This window comes from Medicago sativa, chromosome 8 (assembly GCF_051527215.1).
Source record: "Medicago sativa cultivar Bolivia chromosome 8, Bolivia_mono, whole genome shotgun sequence".
Lineage (NCBI taxonomy): Eukaryota > Viridiplantae > Streptophyta > Magnoliopsida > Fabales > Fabaceae > Medicago > Medicago sativa.
In genome coordinates, this window is record NC_140756.1 from 58,551,848 (window position 1) to 58,574,582 (window position 22,735).

A 22,735-nucleotide genomic window follows, 5' to 3' on the forward strand; every position below is an offset into this window, starting at 1 on the left:
TTAGTAGCAGGCAAAAACATTAGCTTAAACCTCGTGGTACTAGTGATTTCGATTTGATCTCAACTTTCATTGTCATTAGATATAAACTAAACTCTAAAAATCATTTAATTTTTACATATTCAAACCATGACATTAATTAAATTATTTACCAACATTTCTAGCACAAATCGTCATCTTACATGAACTGTATATGAGTCTAATAATTTACAGATCAAAGTAATGAAACGATTTTTAATAGTAAATAAATTGTTCTTTTCTTAAATAAGAACAAATATTAGTAAAGGTAAGGATGCCATAAGCATAGTTATAGTTGCCAAATGACAAAATACCAATTACAATCTTCAGCCACCGGATAACACAACTAAAGTTACTCAAAAAAACGATTTGGAAAAGTTATATAACCTTAAACTATTATTTTGTTACCGTAACAAAAAAAATTGTTTTGTTACAATATGACCAAGTCAAATTAAATATAATAATCTACTTTAAAATAAATAATGAATAAGAAATTCTAACACAAACCTTTAATTTGCATCAAGCCTTTGTTTCTGCGGCAGAAAGCCTTTGTTCACAAGCAGCTTCAGCTTCATTAGCAGCTCTTACTCTCAACTCTAGACCATGTTCATCTAGAGCTTTTTTCAGCATTTCAGCCTGAGTGCGAGCTTTATTTTCAGATTCTCTAACTTCTGGCAAATGCAATCATAAGAACAATTTAATAGTTAAACCTTAAGATGTTGGGCGCCTTAAATAAAAATATCTATAGAAATAATTCCCTACCAGGATTTTCTTGTTCAAGAATCGACCCATTTGAAGTATGTATTTGTCATCCTCCAAGGGAGAATAGATGAGAATATGAAAATGAGATTTGCAAAAGAAAGTGATGGAACCATTCGTGGACAATATTTGAGGCTTTCTATAATTAAGTTCTTGAAAAAAAAATGAATTATAAAGGAATACTGGAACCAATCCATGCACATCATTAAAATCAGCAAGCGGTACATAAAATTCAATTCCCGCTCCAGTTTTGCGACGTTAACCCTGCCAGCCTAAAATTGCATTTGAAAAGAATATTGAAAAGAAAAAGCAACAAAATAAAACCAATTAACAAAGAAGAAAGAAGAAATCACTGTTAACCTGCAGAGACTGATCTATCAATGGTTTATATCTATCTAATTCAGATCCAATGTTGAAGTTGATCATTTGCCAAAGAGTATACTCGGGAAGTACGCACATATTTATCATCGCTTAGTTCATTCTGGAAATAAACACACATGAAAAGATACTTTTACATAGAACCCTAGAGTATATGCATCTCAGTTACTCAAGAGGAAAATATATCATTTCACTAGACGAAAAAATGTTAGAGAGAGGAGAGAGAGAGTCTGGAGAAATCTTTGGTGATTTTAACACTGTTCACTGCCTTCTTCCTTAAACCTAAAGCAACCACTTTCTTCCACCACCGCCTACCTTTTTCCCCGCCGTTTAACCATGTCTTCATTCCAAATCCCTTGGAAATGTTTGGATCTTGAGGAAACCGCAACCATCGCACCTAAACCACCTCAGAAAACCCAGAAAACCTTCGCTCAGGTTCTAGCTAATATATGTGAAATACCAACCTCGCAACTGCCCCAACCTTGTGTTAAAGGTGATGATCTAGCTATTATGATACCAGAAGAGGACTACGTTGCCAACGTTGATGCATGCAAGCTAAATCTACATGGGAGAGTGATTTGGCCAAAGAGTGCAACTCCTTTGACGATTGTTGCCCTAAAGAACAAGCTGGCGACGTATTGGAAGGATCTATCAAAGTGGGGAGTCTCTTCACTGGGTAGAGGATATTACGAGTTCGTATTTTCATCCCTTGAAGATGTAAACAGGGTCAGATCGGTTACTTCATGGAATTTGAATCCAGGGTTCTTGAAGCTGTTTGCCTGGTCTCGTGACTTCAGCCCTAAAACTCAGAGGAACTCTAATGCGCAGCTATGGGTCAGGTTTTATGGCTTGTCTCAGGAGTATTGGAGTAAGAATATCTTGTTTACTATTGCTGGTAGTTTAGGGTCACCTATATGTACTGATTCAAATGCTGCAAAGCCCAGAATTGATAGAACTTTTGCGCAGTATGTTAGGGTTTTGGTTGATATGGATATTACTCAAACTATAAGATACAAGCTACTGGTCGAAAGAAAGGGTTTTGCATTCTTCATTGATGTGGATTATGAAAATTTACCAGATTATTGCTCTCATTGTCAGTCCATAGGTCACTATGTTGAAATCTGCAGGAAGTTGAATCAGGGTGATAACTATGGAAAGCAACAGGCTGTGCCAGTGAAAAAGTTGCAAACTGCTAGGCCTGAGAAGGTGTATGTCCAAAAGCAGGATGGAAAAGAGAAACAGGGGAAGCAGGTGAATACTTTATCTCTTGATGAAGAGCTGGAGAAGGAGATTAATGATGAAGTGCAGGCTATGGGTAACAATACTGAACACTTAGATCAAGAAATACATGAAGAGCCTGTGGTACATCAAAACAGATTTGAAGTTCTTGTTGATGATGAAAGGGAGGGGAATGTGGATCAACAAGATGATCAGGAAGTGGAGGATGATGAGAGTGTTCAAAGCTCTCAGGACTCTGAATTTGTGGATGCCACCCAGCATGAAATGGATAACAAACAATCAGAGGAAAGCTCTGATGGTCACCATGATACTTCTGCAGATAGAAACATGAAGAATGCAGAATTTCTTAAGGAGTCTTGGGCCAATATTGCTGATGCTGCGGATAATGAGGATTTGCTTTTGAAGGATTTGGAGAAGGAACCCACTGATCTAGAAAATCCACCTTTCCAATTAGTTACCAAAATTAAAAACAAAAAACTGACAAACAAAGCCAACTCTTCCAAACCCAATTACCAAACTAGGTCAAAGGTTCCTAATCCTAAACCTTTCAGATGAAACTTTTATACTGGAACATAAGGGGTTTTGCCAATTCCCCATCAAGACTGGCCCTCAAAAACCTCATTACCCAATACAAACCTAGCTTTGTTATTCTTTCTGAACCCATGATTAATATTACATCTGTCCCTAGAAACTGGTTTGCCAGTTTAAACCTGAAACCTTTTGCCCTTAATAATAGACCTAACAACATCCCCAACCTGTGGTGTTTTTGTGACATTAACTTGAACCCTGATGTTTTGAACATTGATGAACAACATGTTTCTTTTTCTTTGACTGACAATGGCAAGAAGTTTGCAGTTGCTGCAGTTTATGCCTCCACTTCAAATATCCAAAGGAAAGAGCTATGGGAAACATTAAACCATCTTCAAACTCAACATAGTCTGCCTTGGAACTTCATTGGAGATTTCAACACCATCTTAGGAGCTCATGAGCACAATGGTAGCTTCTCTCCTGCCAGACCCCCTATGCAAGATTTTCTTGATTGGTCTGACAGCTTCAACCTGATTCACTTACCAACCAAAGGAGCTTATTATACTTGGAACAATGGTAGAAGAGGAAGAGCTCATACTCAAAGAAGGCTTGACAGGTCTGTTTGCAATCAAGACTGGCTGGATTCTTGTCAATCAACTTCTTGTTCATCCCTAATCAAAACCAAATCTGACCACTATCCCCTTCTTCTGGCTTTTGATATGTCAGAACAAAAATTTGTTAGTTCTTTCAAGTTTATGAAAATGTGGGCCATCCATCAATATTGTAAGAATGTTATTTCTTCTTCTTGGAATGAACCTGTCATTGGTTGCCCAATGTATATTCTTACGAAAAAACTTCAAAATCTCAAAACAAAACTCAAAGCCAGGAATAAAGAATCATTTGGGAATGTTCATGATTATGTTAAGACTGCAGAATCCAATTTAGCTCAGATCCAAGCTCAAATCCACATTGATGGTCCCTCTGATAGCCTTCTAAACCTTGAGAAAGATGCTCAGTCTGATTTCAACAATGCCCTAGCAAGACAAGAATGTTACTGGCAAGAGAAAGCTAAAACCAATTGGCATGTGAATGGTGATAGAAACACTGCTTATTTCCACAGACTCTCTAAGATTAAAGGCAAGACAAAAATGATTGCTAGCTTGAGAGTTGGAGAGAACATCATCACTGAACAAAATCTTATTTCAAATCATATTGTTGATTATTTTAAGAGTTTATTTTGTACTAACCCTTTTTTGCAGGATCCTTTACTTGTTGATGAAGTAATACCTAATTTGGTGGATGACAATACAAATCATATGCTCACAATGCTCCCCTCTATTTAAGAAATAAAGGCAGCTGTGTTTAGTCTCAATAAGGATGGTGCCCCTGGCCCTGATGGGTTTGGAGCATATTTCTTTCAGACTTATTGGGAAATCATTAATAAAGAGTTAATAGATGTTGTTGTGCAGTTTTTTGTTACAGGATGGATTCTCCCAAACTATAATGCCAATACCTTAATCCTGATTCCTAAGCAGCCCAATGCAGATAGAGTGGAACAGTACAGACCCATAGCTATGGCAAATTTCAAGTTTAAAGTGATATCCAAGATCATTGCTGATAGATTGGCTTGCATTCTGCCTAATATTGTCTCAAACAACCAGAAAGGATTCATTAAAGGCAGAAATATCAAAGACTGCGTGTGTCTTGCTTCTGAAGCTATCAACATTTTGGACAAGAAGGCTTTTGGTGGTAACTTAGCACTCAAGATTGATATCACCAAAGCTTTTGATACCATTGATTGGAAGTTCCTTTTAAAGGTTCTGAAGTCTTTTGGTTTTAATCAAACGTTCTGCAACTGGATTGATGTCATCCTGTCTTCAGCAACTCTTTCCATTTCCATCAATGGCAGCCAGCAGGGTTATTTTAAATGCTCAAGAGGGGTTAGGCAGGGTGACCCCCTATCCCCTCTTCTTTTTTGTCTTGCTGAGGAAGTCCTAAGTAGAGGAATCTCCAAGCTTGTGAATGAAGGTAAAGTGAAGCTGATAACTGGTGCAAGAAATATTCAAATACCTTCACATTGTCTTTATGCTGATGATATCATGATTTACTGTAGAGGTAACATTGATAGCCTTTTAGCTTTGCATCATCTTTTTACTAGATATGCTAATTGTGCTGGCCAAATCATTAGTGCTAGAAAATCCACTATCTTTGCTGGTGGAATCTCACAGGCCAGATTACAAAATATTGTTAACCTTCTGGGTTTTGAAGTGGGAAGCTTACCTTTTATATACCTGGGAGTGCCTATTTTCAAGGGGAGACCAAAATCTATTTACCTTCAACCAATAGCTGACAAGATAAAGGCCAAGCTCTCAGCTTGGAAAGCTTCCTTGTTATCTATAGCAGGAAGAGTGCAATTGGTAAAATCTGTAATCTTCAGCATGTTAACACATTCAATGTCAATTTATTCTTGGCCAGTTTCGTTATTGAAAGACATGGAAAGATGTATAAAAAACTTCATTTGGAGTGGTGATACTACAAAGAGAAAACTTGTAACAGTTGCTTGGAAGAAGCTTTGTAAACCATACTCTGAAGGAGGCCTGGGTTTAAGATCCTTGATTTCCTTAAATGAAGCCTTTAATCTCAAGCTCTGTTGGGATATGATGCAATCAAATGAAGACTGGGCTATGATTCTGAAAAAGAGAGCTATCAGAGGTAACCATGTCATTCAGTATCACATTTTCTCTTCAATTTGGTCTAGTATCAAGAATGAGTTCTCTAGAGTGATTGACAACTCTTGTTGGCATCTTGGGGATGGTAGAAGCATTAAGTTTTGGTCAGATGCTTGGTGTGGGGATCCCATACAGGAGTTTTTACAGCTAAGCAATGCAGATGTTCAGGATTTTCCCAAGCTTGTTTGTGACTATATTCATGAAGGTCAATGGAACATTCCTCAATCTATTCTTGATCAGTTTCCAACCTTAAGACCTAGTATTTTACAAGTAATCATTCCCTTCGAAGAATCTTCAGATTGCTTGATCTGGAAGCATACAACTCATGGAGACCTTTGCTTAAAGGATGCTTACTCCTTCATCAAACATCCTTCATCTACTTTTCATTGGACAAAGCACATATGGAGCATTGATATTCCCCCATCTAAATCATTAGTGACTTGGAGAGTTATTCATGATAAAATGCCCACTGATGAAAAGCTGCAACTAAGAGGATGCTCATTCTCATCTATGTGCTCTTTATGTTCCTCAGAGGCAGAAACAACATTTCACTTGTTCTTTGAATGTAAGTTTGCATTTATGATTTGGTGCTGGTTTGCTTCTATTCTTGACTCGGCTCTGCATTTCCAATCCATAGAAGATATTTGGACCATTTGTGATAGAGGATGGTCCCCTCAATGCAAAGTGGTGATTCAGGCTTCTATTGTCAACATCTTTTCCACCATTTGGTTTTATAGAAATCAAAGCAGATTCCAGGATATTAAACCAAATTGGAAGCTGGCAATCAATAATATTATTTCTGCGGTTCACCTTTCTGGGAAAAACACTTCAAAGGTTTCAGATTCTTCTATCAAAGATCTAATTATCCTGAAGAAATTTGATGTCTCCATCAATCCTTCTAAACCTATCAGCATCAGGGAAGTTCTTTGGTCTCCTCCTTACCTTGACTGGATCAAGTGTAACACTGATGGTGCAGCTACTTCAACCAACTCAGCCTGTGGTGGGATCTTCAGAGATTCAAACTCTAATCTGCTTGCTTGCTTTGCTGAAAATTTAGGTGTTGGCAGCGCATATCTTGCTGAGCTCTCAGCAGTAATGAAGGCAACTGAGTATGCTGCTCAAAGAAATTGGAAGAACCTTTGGATTGAATCTGACTCTTCTCTAGCTGTCATGGCTTTCAAAAATGATTGTATGATTCCTTATTGCTTTAGAAATAGGTGGTTAAACTGCAAGAACCTTTTGTCCCGCATGAATTTTGTTGTCACCCATATATATAGGGAAGGCAATAGATGTGCTGATAAGTTAGCCTCTGTTGGTCTGGATTCTAATGGTGTGATTGTTTGGTTGACCCTGCCTGGTTTTCTTAGGGATTTGTTCGTGCATGACAAGCATGGGCTTCCCAACTTTAGGGTTTGTAACGCTTAGGAGGTTTTGGTTTGGTCCCCCTCCTTTTGTTGTGTTTCTTTTTTCATATCTATAATATTTTGAGGTAGTGGCACTTTGCCACTCCTCTTTTTGGTTTAAAAAAAAAAAATAAAGAAAAAAAAGTTACTCAAGAAATAATGACAAAACCATTTACAAACCTGGCGTTCTTGGAATTGCTTTGTCAATATTTGATTTCCTACCCTTGCATCTTGAAGCTCAGAAAGACGATCAGCATCCACTATCTATGACATCAGCCAAGCATATATCTTAGACAGAGAATCGACAAATGAATGACAGAAGTAAAGAAATCACAAAAAATAAAACCTTGGCTTCCTCAATTGAATTTTTCAATTCGGACAAACCAATGGCTCTCTCTGTAGGCTTCTCATGAGAGGCCCGTTTGTGTTGGATTTTTTTTTGAGAAAAAATCTATTTTTTTAACTAAAAAATCAGTTTTTTAATTTTTGTTGTGTTAGTTTTAGATTTTTTAAAAATCCATATTGCTAAAAAAATCATTTATAGTCTCAAAATGAAAATCTATTTCAAGTAACTTTTCCAAAATCTATTTTTTTCTAAATGCAAGGAACTCAAGTGTAAGAGTTTCAAATCTTAAGAAAATGATTTTTTTGATAGTAAACAAACAAAAATAGCTTTAGATTTTTTTTTAAAAATCTTTAAAAAAAATTCTCTAGATTCTTTTAACTCAAAATCTTTTTTTTTTTTTTTAACTGAAACAAACGCACCCAAGTTTCCATTCACTACATCAGTATTGGAGGAATTCATTCCCATAGCTGGATCCTTTTGCATCTTCTAGTTTTCTTCTACACAATTCAAGTTCAGCCACGATCTCATCAAGCTCTCCTTTAATTATTAAAAAACCAAACTGTCAAGAGACAATTATTTTAAAGCCATCGGCCATTCACCAAAAAAAAAACATCGGCCAAATTTATAAGAGCCAATAAGATCTTTAGAAACATAGAAAATATCAATAAATAAATATCAGGGTGTACCTCTGGTCATGTATATCTATTCCGATGTTTTATAAACCGGAGTGGATGTTGAACTGGCGAGACCTTCAGGTCATTGGTTCACTTGGTTCAATCGGTTTAATCATGGTTGAATCAAATGATGAATAGATAAATAAAAAAGTATTGAAAAAATAAATGAAGTGCATAAAACAAAATATTAAAATAAAAAATTGGTTAAACCAATCGAGGTCCAACCAATCGAGGTCCAACCATCAAATAAATGAAGTGCATAAGATTAGTGAAGGTTTATGTTGGAAAATTTAAAATTGAAGTTAATTTGATTTTATCCATAAATTAATTATCATGTTAGGAACTCGGGAAGAGTCGTAAATTCCTAGTCAAATATGTATAAATCCTAAATTATAATCAGGAAAAGAGGAAGAAAGAAAGAAAATTATGAAATATTTATCCTAAAATCAGTGCCATCCTCAACTTAGTAAGAGTGATGAATTCCAAGTCAAATCGGTATAAATAATGACAATAAATCTTACAAATATGTACCTAAGAAATATTAATGTAACTCTCAACCAGAGAAATAATCTTTTTTTTATATCAAACAGAGAAATGAAATAAAACAATCAAGAGCTGCTTGAACCACTTACAAACAAAGTTCAAAAGAGGAAAAAAAATTAAAACAACCCTAGCTCTAACAGCGAGAGCTAAGAAAAACAAACAAACAGAATGAGGTCACTGAAAGCCTAGAAAAAGGTAATCCTAGTTTATCCCTATCAAAGAGAGACTGCAGGAAGGATGGTGTAGTATGCCACCACTGGGATGAAAGAGGAGCCTGACATGATTTTGGGAGTAATTACATCTCTAAAAAATGAAATGCAACTCCAGAAGAATACTTCTAGAAGATAAGATTTGTCCAAAAGTATACATTCAGATGAAAAAAAATGTCTTTTTTGAATGTGTAAATTCAAAGTGATTTTGGGGGGTGGGAAAACTTTTTGCCCATGATCTTAACTAAGCTCACATAAGTTAGCCCAAGTCATTTGTTTAGGATTTAACACAAGATGGCCCATCGATAATTTTCCATTTTATATTTTTTCTAGGTCTTGAGACCTATATATTTGTTGTTATTTTCTCTCTTCGATACTTATCCACCGTTTTCTGGAGTATTTCTCACACATCAATCGCCTGTAAGCCAATCTTCATTTTGTTTTCATTATATTATTCGTTTATCAAATGTTTACATTAACTAAGTCTTGAAATTGTTTTACTTGAATATCGTAGATTCGTTCTTTTTGAGAAGTGATATTCATTCTTGACCACTGCCTAAATCGTGAAATTTTATGAAGCACAAGGTATGCATTTATTTTTATTTACACCTTTACACGTTGATCATACAAGATAGATTAAATTTTTGCGGATTCATTGTTCAGTTTTGTAAAAAATGTTTTTATTGTTGATTTTATGATTAAATGCTAATATATGGTTGTATTAATTTGGCTTTTAAATCACCAATAAATTACTACAACCATATATTAGCATTTAATGATAAAATCAACAATAAAAACATTTTTTTACAAAACGGAACAATGAAACCGCAAAAATCTAATCTATCGTGTATGATCAACGTGTAAAGGAGTAAATCAAAATAATTGCATACCTTGTGCTTCAGAAAATTTCACGATTTAGGCAGTGGTCGAGAATGAACGTCACTTCTCAAAATGAGCGAATCTACGATATTCAAGTAAAACAATTTCAAGACATAGTTAATGTAAACATTTCATAAACGAATAATATAATGAAGAAAAAAAATGAAGATTGGCTCGATTGATGAGCGAGAAACACTCCAGAAAACGACGGATAAGTATCGAAGAGAGAAAATAACAACAAATATATAGGTTTCAAGGCCTAGAAAAAATATAAAATGGAAAATTATCGATGGGCCATCTTGTGTTAAATCCTAAACAAATGACTTGGACTAATTATCGATGGGCCATATCATTTTAACATTCACCAATCATCAAAATAACAAGAAATGAATGTGCCAAAGATATTCTATGTACAATTGTAGCAGCCAGAGATGCCAGAACATAATTTTATGGTAAACCCATTTTGATACTCGAAAGATTTTCAAAACATTCAATGTGGCCCTCAAAAGATTGTTATATAAATTTGGTCCAAAGATATTTTAACAAAAATTACTGCTTACAGCGGCAAAATTGATGTCATGTCAAAAATCATCCTTGTTATGTTTCCAAGGTCAAATTTATGTTCAAAAAAATCTTTTAAGGATCAAACTAAATATTTACACATACAACATATATAATATTGCCACTTATAGTTATAACTAACAAATATAATTAAACAACATGAAACCTTCTTTTTACTAAACCATGCTGCTAACCATTTAAAACCCACATTATATGATAGTCAATATCTTTTAAATTCGTCCTGAGTATAATTGAAGTAGTCAAAACAATAAAGAAAAAAAGTAACATTTCAAATACCTATAAGGTGTTTTATGTCTAATTGATCTCGTGAGCACTCGTCTATATAATTCTGAATAACAACAATATACTCTTTTCGTCGAGAGTATAAATCACTTAACGAAAATTGTCGGCCTCCTTTTTCGTCATATCATCAATCTTAGACATTTTGATGATAACATCTGCAAACCCATGTATAAGTAAAAACAAAAGATCAGTTATACACATTTCCTCGAGCAATACAACATCTATGATATATGGTAAAAAACTATCAATTCAAAACATTCTTTGCATAATATCTCATATGTATTATACCTTCCATGGATAAATCTTCGTGTAAAACCTGACCTATATCCTTAATTCTTTCCATCTGATCATCAACGGTATCTTGAATGAGTTTCAACAACTCCCTAGTAGATAACCGACGCAAAGCAAGGGTTTCCACGACATAATTAGTAATCTCATCTTTACTGCCTACCGCAATAAAACCTTTCTGGATTAATCTACATAGAAGTAGATCATCTGGAGGACACGAAGGAAGGGAACCTAGAAAAAAAGTAAAGCCAGTCTATTGTTTTTCTTAATACAACATAAAAAGAACTTGATGTGTGTGTGCGTGTTAAACTTAAAGTACCTCGAGGATTATCAAGGTAATCCGAAGTTTCCAAAGAATTTTTGCCTCTCCTAGCTTGTATCCTGAGAAGAGCCATATCATCAACCAACTAGAAAAGCAAATAGGTTAAACCAATGTGCACATCGTTGAAGAATATGACAAAATTTTCTAGCCGACAAGATTACTAGAATATGCACTACTAATGGTCATTTACATTTGATAGAGGAAATAACAAAATGGATAGAGAGCAGAATTGACAAAAATCGAAGCATGATAGTAAACAATAACCTGATCCCAGTGTTGGTTGATTGAAATTAAAATGTCATCGTATGAATTTTCTCTTTTTTTTAATTCATTAGTTTTATCTTCAAGATCCTGTATAGCCTGTGTTTGGACTTCTGTCTGCTGAACAAGCTGCTGATTCTGGAGTTGTAAGACGCATGCATCAGCCTGGAGGAGAATAACAAAAATGAACAATTAATAACAAAAATGAACAATTAATCAACCTGGGGGAAATAACATGATTAATAAATAACAAAACATGATTAAACAACAATTAACCACGTTTTTTTACGTTTTTACTGTTAGGAGAATGGTTTGTTGAATTTGGTGAGACACATGAAGAAAAAGGTGTGAGAAGATGCTTCTTCTTCTTTTATGGTTGGTCGTGATCCAAATTTTCCATTTGGATTCTGAAAATTTGAAGAAAAATGAACCAAACGAAGCATTACAAAGAAAAGAATGAAGCTGAAAAATTGTGAAGCTGTGTTGAGTTTGAAAAGAAGAAGGAGAAATAGAAAAGGTGAAAGAGAAAACACACTACAAAATATAGCACTTACTTCCAAAACACTCTCTACTATAGCACTTACGATAATCCTCAGATGAAATGACACAGATTTACTTAGTTTAACCAAAATCTTGGGTTTTTAAATTCGAGTTTGAACATTCAACATGTTGAAACTCGAGATATTAATTAATAAAAAAAGAATAGAAAAGTAAATACAAAAAAATAGAAATATGGAAAAATAGAAAAAAGTAAATAAAAACTTTCCTTTAATCAAAATTAAATAAATAAACAATTTCCTTTTAAGTTTTGTTTAAAAAAAAATCCATTTTAAGTCGTTTCTAGAAAAAACACTTTATGCCTTTTTAATTTAATATATAATTATATTGTATTTTATAGTATTTTTCACAAATTAAAGAAATATATATAGTAAAATCAAAAGAAAATCAGATATCATTTGAAATCTTATTAACTAATTGTATAAATCAGTATTTTTTTAGGGGAAATAAATCTCATAATAAATTATATTAAAAAACTAATTCAATTGACCAGATTAATATGCTTAATCAGCGATTCAGAAAATAAATAAATCTTATAATAAATGATAGTAAAAAGCTAATTCACTTGACCAGATTAATATGCTTAATCGGCAATTCAAAAAATTAGGATGCATACTTTATCCCCATAAAAAGAATAACAAGAAATAAATAAAAATAGAAAAGTAAATACAACATTCCGTTAGTAAAAAAAATATAAAAAACGAATTCCATTAAAATAAACAATTAATTTTGATTTATTCTTTTGTCTTTCTATATAAATAAATTTTAGAATAATTAATTATATACAAAAACTACTTTAATGGATTCAATTAATGAGCTTAGTCAACGATTTAGAGAATTACGAGACATAATCTGTCAACAGAAAAAGAATAATGAGAAAGAGAGAAATATAAAATGTAAATAATAAATTCCCTTTAGTCAACCTTTGAAAAAAAATTCCTTTACTTCTTTAAAAAAAAAAAATTCCTTTACTAAAAAAATAAAAAACAACTTTCCTTTTATGTATTTTTAAAAAACTCCTTTTTTGACCACAATAAATAAATAAACAAAATCCCTTTTAAGTCATTTCAAAATATACCTTATGTCCTTTTTTAATTTTAAGTATAATTATACGTCTTTTTATAATATTTTTTCTGAACCTAGGCAGATTGCATGACCGTGCTGACCCCTGTGTAGTATATTGGGTATTAGTGCATGCGACTTGTGAGCTGTTATTTGCAAACAAAAGCTAGGAAACATACAGGGTGACGTAGAAAAGGGATATGCAGTCCCGTGAGCATAGCTCAGTTGGTAGGACAATGCATTATTATATACAGGGGTCGGGGTTCGAACCTCGGACACCCCACTTATTCACCTTATAAGGTGAATTCTAGCCAGTAGGCTACCTGACCAAAAAAAAAAAAAAGGTATGTGCAGATTCGGGAATGGCATTCTAATTTCTATACATTTGTTGTGTCCTTCTATCTAACTTGATAATATTTATTTATTTTTTTCTTTTTGAAAAACACAAAAAGAATTCAAATAGATAAATTGTTGATGAACTTATAGTATTAAACCCTCTCCTTTCCTTATTTCTTGATACTAACAAAACGAAAATATATAGGAGAAAATTGATACACCATAATACTAATTCACTATCTGTTACTGAAAAATATTTAGTTCCCCTAGACGCTAGGGTCTTTGTATTCGTGAGGCTATGATCATAAATGACTCTTCTCGACAAACTTTTATGGAGTATGGTGCATCGTAAGGAGAAACTATGGGTTAAGGTTCTCACTCATAAATATTTGGGGAAAAAATCTATTTGGATTGCGGATAAGAAAGCAAATGCTTCTATCACCTGGCAAGGGATTACAAAAGCTATTGCCTCTTTTGCTAATGGGTATAAGATGCGTATAGGGGCAGGTGAAACTTCCCCTGTAGTTTTTTAACACAATTAAAGAAAAATATTTTTAATAGCAAAAACTAGAGTATAGTAACAAAGCATTTGCATAAATTATACTATAAAGGACATAATGTTCAAATCCGTGTTAATTTAATTGTGTTATAAATATTATAGTGGATGTCCAAATAGCAAATGGGTTAATGGGCTATACTATTAGATCAATGGGCTTAGTCCATAAGCTATTTTATTTCCCTATAAATAGAGCTCATTTGTAACATTCTCAACTACATCAGAGAATAATAATACTTCTCTCTATTCTCTCTTCTTCTCCTTCTCTCTATTATTGTTTCTATTTACTTAGTTTCATAACACGTTATCAGCACGCTCTAATCAACTAAGAAGGTGAATAGTTCTTCTTAATCTATTATAATAAGTTGTAATTTTGTATCGATGATTATAGGCTATTGTTGCAATTCCATAAATTTGGAATCAATGCCTTATAGATACATATTATTGTTATTATACAAATTATATAGTGTTTGTTTGTTTTTAATTAAACATTCATGCATCCCTGAAGGATTGCATAAAAGATTGATCACATCTATAATATAGCTCCCGAAGAACTATATTCAAAAAGGAACGCATCCCTGAAGGATTGCTTAAAAACTCAAATTGTTTTCCAATGAATTCCTGATGAATTCAAAGGTGCTGTATCCCTGAAGGATTACTTAAAAACTCAATTTTTTTCAATGAATTCATGGTGAATTCAAAGGTATTGCATCCCTGAAGGATTGCTTAGAAACACAATTTTTACGGTGCATCCTTGAAGGATTGCACAAATGAATTGATTAGATTTATATTATTTTTTTTATCAAGATTTGATTTAGTATATAGTTCTTAAAGAACTTAAAAGAAACTATTTTTTTTCCACCATGAATTCCTGCAGAATTCAACGTCCATGCATCCTTGAAGGATTGCACAAGGATTAATTTTTTCAGAAGGCATAAGAATTTATCGCATATTGAGATATATTATAAAGTTCATGAAGAACTCAATATTATTCTGAGTGAATTCTGGAAGAATTCAATTCAATAGTGAAGCATCTCTAAAAGATTGTCAAAAGAATTGATATGATTGTGTAGAACTTGAACTCAATTTGTTTTTACAATAAGTAACAAGAAAAATTGATTTATGTATTTGCCCAGAGCAAATATATACATTACAGTTTATTACTATCATGTTTCAAATTGTGATGATAAACTCCACCCAGATTTAATTTCCCTCTTTCACTTATTGGTTCTTTAGGAGAGAAATTGGTTTCTTGATTACATGCCTTGCAATTTTAAAATAGAAATATGTGACAAGTTTTCTTTGTTTTGCTTTTATTTGCATAACAATCATTATTCGAAATAAAAATGCCATATTAATTTGTTTTAATGTAATTAATTGACATTACAAGATAAATTAATTTGCCTTAATGTGATTAATTGCCTTGTTAATTTGTTAAGAGATAATATTCCTGTTTTTGAAATATTAATTTGTGTGCTTGTAATGAGAAGCAAATTTTAAAAGCATATAAGCAAATTTTAAAATAGAAATAAATGTGGTTTTTTTTAATCAACGTGACAAGAAGTAAATAATTGATATGTTTTGTCGTGATTTTGATTGTAATAATTCTCTTGATATGCTTCTAAAACATTTGAATTTGTAATAAGACTTGTCTTTAAATATGAGATCACATCATTAATTAGGTCTTCATTTTCATAATTAAGATTTTATTATTGTAATTATTATTATTACTATTGCTTGGTTCTTGATCCTTGTGGACATATTTTTGAAGAAATAATTTTTTTTAATATTAAACCATATATGAAAGATTTCTCAAAGAATTATAATTGTTTATTAATATCATTTATGATTTAATCCCAAAGAAGTACAATTGTTTATTATTAGCACATCCTTGAAGGATTACTTAAAGAATGATTTTTCAAAGATCATTGGTTATGAACATTTGTGATATAGTTCTTGAAGAACTAAAATAAACATATCATTGGAAGCATCCCTGAAGGACTACTTAAGGAATGAATCATCTCAATCATTGTTCATGAAGATTTGTGGCATAGTTCTTGAAGAACTAATACCATAGTATCAAACACCCTTGTGGGCCATAAAAAGTGATTTTTCTTGGTCACCGTTTATGTAAATTTGATGTTGAGTTCTTGAAGAACTACACATTTAAATCATAACATAACATAAATTTATAAGATCTATTTGATCATAAAAAAAAGGAGGAAAATGTGAGACAATACATGTTTTTATACCACTCGAATATGCTCTTGAAGTAGCAAAATGAGTGAATATCTTCAAAAATATTTTTGAAAAATTACTCGCATTTGTAATTGAATAATGAGTGATTTTTGATCAAAATGGTGAAAGGTCACATTGAACGTCATTCCCAGAAGTGAATGGTTCATACTATTTGTGTTATATAACTAATATCATAGTTATGGTAATTGATTTAGTAAAGATTACTATTGATATGATACATGTCAAGGTCGTACGATTTCTTTAGTATGAACTTAGATCAGTTGAGAAATTACTACGTGATCAAAGATTTTATTGATATGATCATATTTCTATTATATGGATTGAAATTTGCAAGATTGTCTCCGTATTGATCAAAGTTTGGTTATGATTTTCTTCTATATGGCTTGGATTACAAGGTAAGCACAAATTCTTCAAGATTAGTATCTCATAAATATTACATGTTAGATAGATATATATATATATATATATATATATATATATATTTTCTCGTGATCTCACATGTAATTTACTTGAAATATACTTGAAATATATTTTCTCGTGATCTAATATATATACTTTTGAAATATATCTTATGGACAAATTTTTGTTGCGTAATTATTCACCTGAAAAATACATATGATTTATAAAGTTTTTTTTCTTGGATAAATTTTGAGTTTACCTCTTTTTATATCTATAGTAATACAAGAGATAAATCAAGACTTTATCATATTTATTATATAGTTTTATTTGGAAACATTATGGATAAGAACAAATGAAACACATTATTGTAAACCAGAAGTTTACAAATCATGTTTCAAACCTCAAATGGATAAAAACAAATGAAACACATATTATTGTAAACCAGAAGTTTACAAATCATCTTTCAAATGGTAATTCTTAAAAATATATAACAATCCCTGAAGGATTGCTCAAAATGATTTTTCTTGATCATTTATGATATAGTTCCTGAATAACTATAAAGATTACTCAAAGCTCCTGAAGAGCTAATGTATTGTTACATAGAGTGACAAAATTACACATTGAGGTTACATTTAATATAATTTTATTGAGTTTTAAGATATCCATCTAAATGGATATCATATTGAAAAATATATGTTAAACATCTCTATTACGAGATATACTATGGTGAAAATAAGCATAATGGAAAAATGATGTTGTCTACGATTTGTAATACGCTTATATTAGTGCAATGAAAGCACATATTATGTAAACTAGAAGTTTACATATTATATTAAGTTTGTCGTTGGCAAGACCGGTTGGGTTATCCCGGATCTATTATGATGCAAAAATAGATAAATTTTAATGGATTTGTATTGAAGATCCAGTAGATTCTTCAATCAAATAATTTTTTTCTTCGAGGAAGTAGAAAATTTGAGGATTTTAGTCCTTCAATACATGTAAATGTGTATACGGTGATATTTGTGAATAAATACACCGAAAATATGGACCAACTAAATGACATGTGTGGTTATTGTTAACTCACAAACCTGAAGCTTGTGAGATTATTCGACCAACAATGTATGATTATTGTTAACTTACAAACCAGAAGTATGTGAGATTATTTTGTCAACAAATTTGACAATGAGTTTATTTTCTGAACTTTTCAGAAAGCGTTTGATAAGTATCATTTGTCAATTAAAATTGATATTAAAAAATTGCTAGCATATGCTCATAAAAAAATGGACTTGAAGATCCATTCTTTAGACGTCTAAAGTTAATTGTATGATTGATACTTATGAAACCATACATTATAAACTCTATTTTGGGGATCAACAATCTTTTATGTTGATACATTGATTTGCATCAAGCCAACTTATTACTATATGTAAGTCCTCCCTCTAATTCATCATTGGTTTTAGGTTAACAATCTAATATTTCTCATCTTAGTAAATTTTTGAAAGTGTTGTGTATATCACAATTGCTCCAATATAATACACTATGATAAATCTTGAAAGAATATTGGGAAAACATTTTTGATATGAATCTCCATCTATCATAATTTTTATTAAGTCAACTTGTTTACAACCCAGTAGGTTGATTATCAATTGATGGATTAGTTTTCCCAATATTAGGGGGAGATGATAAGAAGCTAAAAAAATGTGAACCAGAAGTTCAAATAAATTATTTGAAAGGAAATATTATTGTCTCATCATGATCGTCAAGATATAACTCATTTGCAAAGTTAAACAAATTGAATATTAGCTGCTAATGCTCCAAACGAAATAGATATCCCTGTAGGATATTCTAATATTGCAAATGAGTCTCAACCGTGCCTGAAGCATGGTAGACCAATCGGTTCCAAATATAAAAATCTTTGAATAAGAAAAGGAGCTTAAAGGAAAGATAACCCAAACGAGGATATAGAAAATCTAAAAGAGTGTTATGACATAAACGATTTTCCAGTTCCAGAAGAACTGATCAGGTACCTAAAATTTATGAAATATCAATTAATTATGTCATGAATGAAAGATCTCAATGGAATGAGATGGAACCGAAATGAAGTCAACATTGACGTGCTTTTGCATATAATATAGCGCTATATGTGATAAGTAAAAATGAGGATCACATGTTAAAATCTATTAAAGTTATAGATAATCAAAATATTTACAAATGAAAAGAGACAATTCTAGTGAAATAAAACTCGCTTCATAAAGCAGACTTTTTTTGGACTTGTAGTCCACACACTTGAAGGTGTGAAGTTAAATGGATATATATGATTTTTCGCGCGAAAGGGGAATTAGATTGATAAAATACATGTATATAGAGTTTGATTTGTTCACCGGAAGTGAATTGGTAAATGTCTACCATTTATTTTTAATAGACAACTATTTTTAAGAGACATATTCACCTGAAGTGAATTCAAGAACTTTTTCATACTTGATTAAGTTTAGTAGCACATGAAAGGATCAAATTATATGAATGATGCACTACAATTTATTTGTATCACTCACTTAATAGTGATGATTATATGAAACTCCCTGAAGGATTTCATTTGCATAAAACATACCATCAAAAATACTGAAAAGATGGCATCATTTGGTCATCTTAAGGATTTGAAAATGAACTTGTTATAATTGAATTTATGATAATGGTATAAATATTATTAGAACTCCTGAAGAGATTTTAAATTTTGTTATATAAAGGTTGATATGGACAAATCTCATCCATTGTCTACTCCAATGGTTGTAAGATCCATAGATGTGGAGAAAGATCCTTTCAGACCTCAAGAAGACGGGAGAAGAACTACTTGGTCCTGAAGTACCATATCTCAATGCAATAGAAGCATTGATGTATCTTGCTAATTATACATGTACTGATATATCATTTTCTGTCAATTTATTATCAAGATATAGTTCTTCACCTACACGGAGACATTGGAATGGAGTCAAACATGTACTTCGTTAGCTTCCAGATGCAAGTTATTTGTCAAATCCTCATCATGGTAGATCACAAACGGGTTACTTGTTTACAAGTGGAGATACAACCATTTCATGGAGATCTGTATATCAGACCATAACAGCAACATCATCAAATCATGCAAAACTTTTAGCACTTCACGAGGCAAGTAGAGAATGTGTTTGATTAAGGTCATTGATTCAACATATACAAAATAATTGTGGTTTATCTTCTGAAAGAATGGATGCAACAATCATTTATGAAGATAATACATCATGTATTGCTCAGTTGAAAGAAGGATACTGATGATTGTAGTTTTGCATCAAAAACAAGATAAGTATTTGTATCGTCTCCACAGGGATTAGTGCGACATCACGGATAGATTAACATCAAATATCATTCTATGTTAAAAGGGTGATTGTTTGTTTAATTTACAACTATGGTAACTAAATTGCAAAAGTAAAAAGATGAGATTAATAAGGATTGAAACTTGTTAGGAGTAGCGTTCCTTAATCAAGTACCACACGTAGCCTAATGATCCATACGAATTCTAGCTTTATAACCAATATTATCACAATCAATTCTAAACTATCCTTCGTGTCCAAAGTGATATAATTAACTCTAAGGTATCGTTTAAACATTCGTGTTCAAATCCCTTAAACGATAACAAAGTCGATTGAATAACCTAATCGACCGTGTCCAGCCTGATTAAATATCCGAAAGCATTTAACTCTTGATTATGGTGATTATCACAAGATTAACAAAGATGTCAAGTAAGTTAACCTAAGATATATTGCTACTCTAGCTCTAGATTCAAGAGTTTGTGTCCAAAGCATCTTGAATCTCATTGAAAGCATTAACACAAGAATAACAACAATATTGAATATAAATTGCTAGAACCATATTTTGCAAAATCAAAAGGATTACATGTTTAGCAAGATCAAGTACCTCTCATCCCAACAAAGAGTATTTAGCTACACATCATCATGGAAGCCTTGCAAGGATGGCTTGAAAAGGAAGGATTCATTCTCCTAGTGATGTCTCAACAAAGGAATAAGATCCAACTTCCAAAATCACTCTCACTCTATATGCTCTTGCCCTATTTCTCTCTATGATATTATCTATGAAAGCTTAGAAAAAACTAAGAGAAAAATATGAGATATTCCTAAGACTAATATCAACTATATCTCTCTAATGAACTTCTAATATATATAATATATCAAGCCCAAAATATCTAAAATAATATCTAACATAATATCTAACATAATATCTAAAATAATATCTAACATAATATCTAACATAATATCTAAATAATATCTAACATAATATCTAACATAATATCTAAATAATATCTTCCAAGAATAGCAAGTGGGCCACCTGAATTGAGCAAACCGCCTAACTCACGCTAATAGCGCCAAAATCGCTAATAGCGAAATTTCTTTAAGCTCCAGATACGCCAATAGCGTATCTCTCTGGACTTTGACACTTCTTTGAACACGCTAATAGCGTAGAACACGCTATTAGCGCCATTTCTTCAAGCTTGCTGGACAGCTTTTACCATTTCGCACTTTTTCATGATAAATTGGTCTTTGATCAGTGTCTTGAGGCTAATTCCTGCACAAAAGGATAGAGTAATGATAAGTAAAGCGTAATAAGGCATTTAACGCTTATTTCTCGGCTTTTCCTTCAATAACTTGCAGAACAAGTAACAAAAAGTGCTTAAAATATAACATGAATTTAACACTTTTATGACACTCATCAGATACATTAAAGGAGACCAAACAAAACATATTTCTCCCAAATTCTTTTTCACCCGTGATCTTCAGAAGAATGGTGATATGCATCAACAAGTTTGTTCGTGTGATAATCTTGCAGATGATTTTACAAAGTCACTCCCAAGTAATGTTTGTGAGAAACTTGTATTAAGAATTGGTCTTCTCCGTATATTTGTCTTCATGAGGGGGAGAAATAAATGTGTCCTGCACTCTTTTTTCCTTCACCAAGGTTTTGTCCCATTGGGTTTTCCTGGTAAGGTTTTTAACGAGGCAGTTTGCACTCAAAAGGATATTGTACTCTTTTTCCTTCACTATAATTTTTTCCCACTGGGTTTTATTTTAGTAAGGTTTTAATGAGGCATATCCTCGATGGACATCCAAGGGGGAGTTTTATAAATATTATAGTGGATGTCCAAATAGCAAATGGGTTAATGGGCTATACTATTAGATCAATGGGCTTAGTCCATAAGCTATTTTATTTCCCTATAAATAGAGCTCATTTGTAACATTCTCAACTACATCAGAGAATAATAATACTTCTCTCTATTCTCTCTTCTTCTCCTTCTCTCTATTATTGTTTCTATTTACTTAGTTTCATAACAAATTGACGGTTAATGGGTTTTTCTTTTGAAACGGCAAAATATTATTAATCAACATGCCCGTGCAAGATGCACTAATAAGATTGGGTGGAAAAAACAAACAAGGGGAAATCGGTTGTCACACTATCACCTGGCTCGAACAAAAACCCCTTAAAAACCACCCCAAAACTAAAAACAAACCATTGGTCCTAAAGGAGGAGACCAACTGGTGCTGCACTAATGCTGCAAACGCAGCTGCGCTGCATACATAGCAGCTGCACCAAACAGAAACCAACCTAACACTCGCTACCACAACAACCGATAGCCAAAAAACCACGGAAATAAAACCAAACCAACAACAGCATTGACGCCGACTTATACATATGGCCGTCCGCATGCATACACCTGCGTTAACACCTGTTATACCCTAATTTTGGACCTAAAAATACTTATTCAATTTGTTCTTTCATCTGTGATGTATGTCTATGTTTTCTTGCACCTCAAGTCATCCAAAAACATTTTTTCTTGTATTTCAAGTCATTTGAACTTGTCTCTAGTCAATTACATATTTTTCTGCATTACATTTCAAGGTTATTTGCAAAATTCATGAAAAATGGCATTTTAGTCATTTCCTATGTTAAAATTTCTATCAATCTTTGAAAAATTGTTTGAGTCTTTTCAACTGGTTTGAATAGGTCCTTATTTCAATTCTATGTCAAAATCCATTTTAAGAATTGCATTTGAAGTAATTTTGAGTCAGTTTAGCCCCAAGGGGCAT

At 32.4% G+C, this 22,735-nt stretch overlaps 1 protein-coding gene and 1 pseudogene across 1 annotated transcript; one reads left to right on the forward strand and one right to left on the reverse strand.

The window, feature by feature from the left end:
- Positions 1–534: 534 nt before the first annotated feature.
- Positions 535–11,837, reverse strand: LOC146899960 (E3 ubiquitin-protein ligase BRE1-like 2; annotated as a pseudogene).
- LOC146899961 (uncharacterized) lies at positions 3,054–7,109 on the forward strand. The gene is made up of 3 exons (XM_085732848.1): positions 3,054–4,056; positions 4,264–6,393; positions 6,595–7,109. Exons 1-3 carry the CDS (start codon positions 3,054–3,056, stop codon positions 7,071–7,073), a joined length of 3,612 nt encoding a protein of 1,203 aa, XP_085588974.1. The 3' UTR covers positions 7,074–7,109.
- Positions 11,838–22,735: the final 10,898 nt, after the last annotated feature.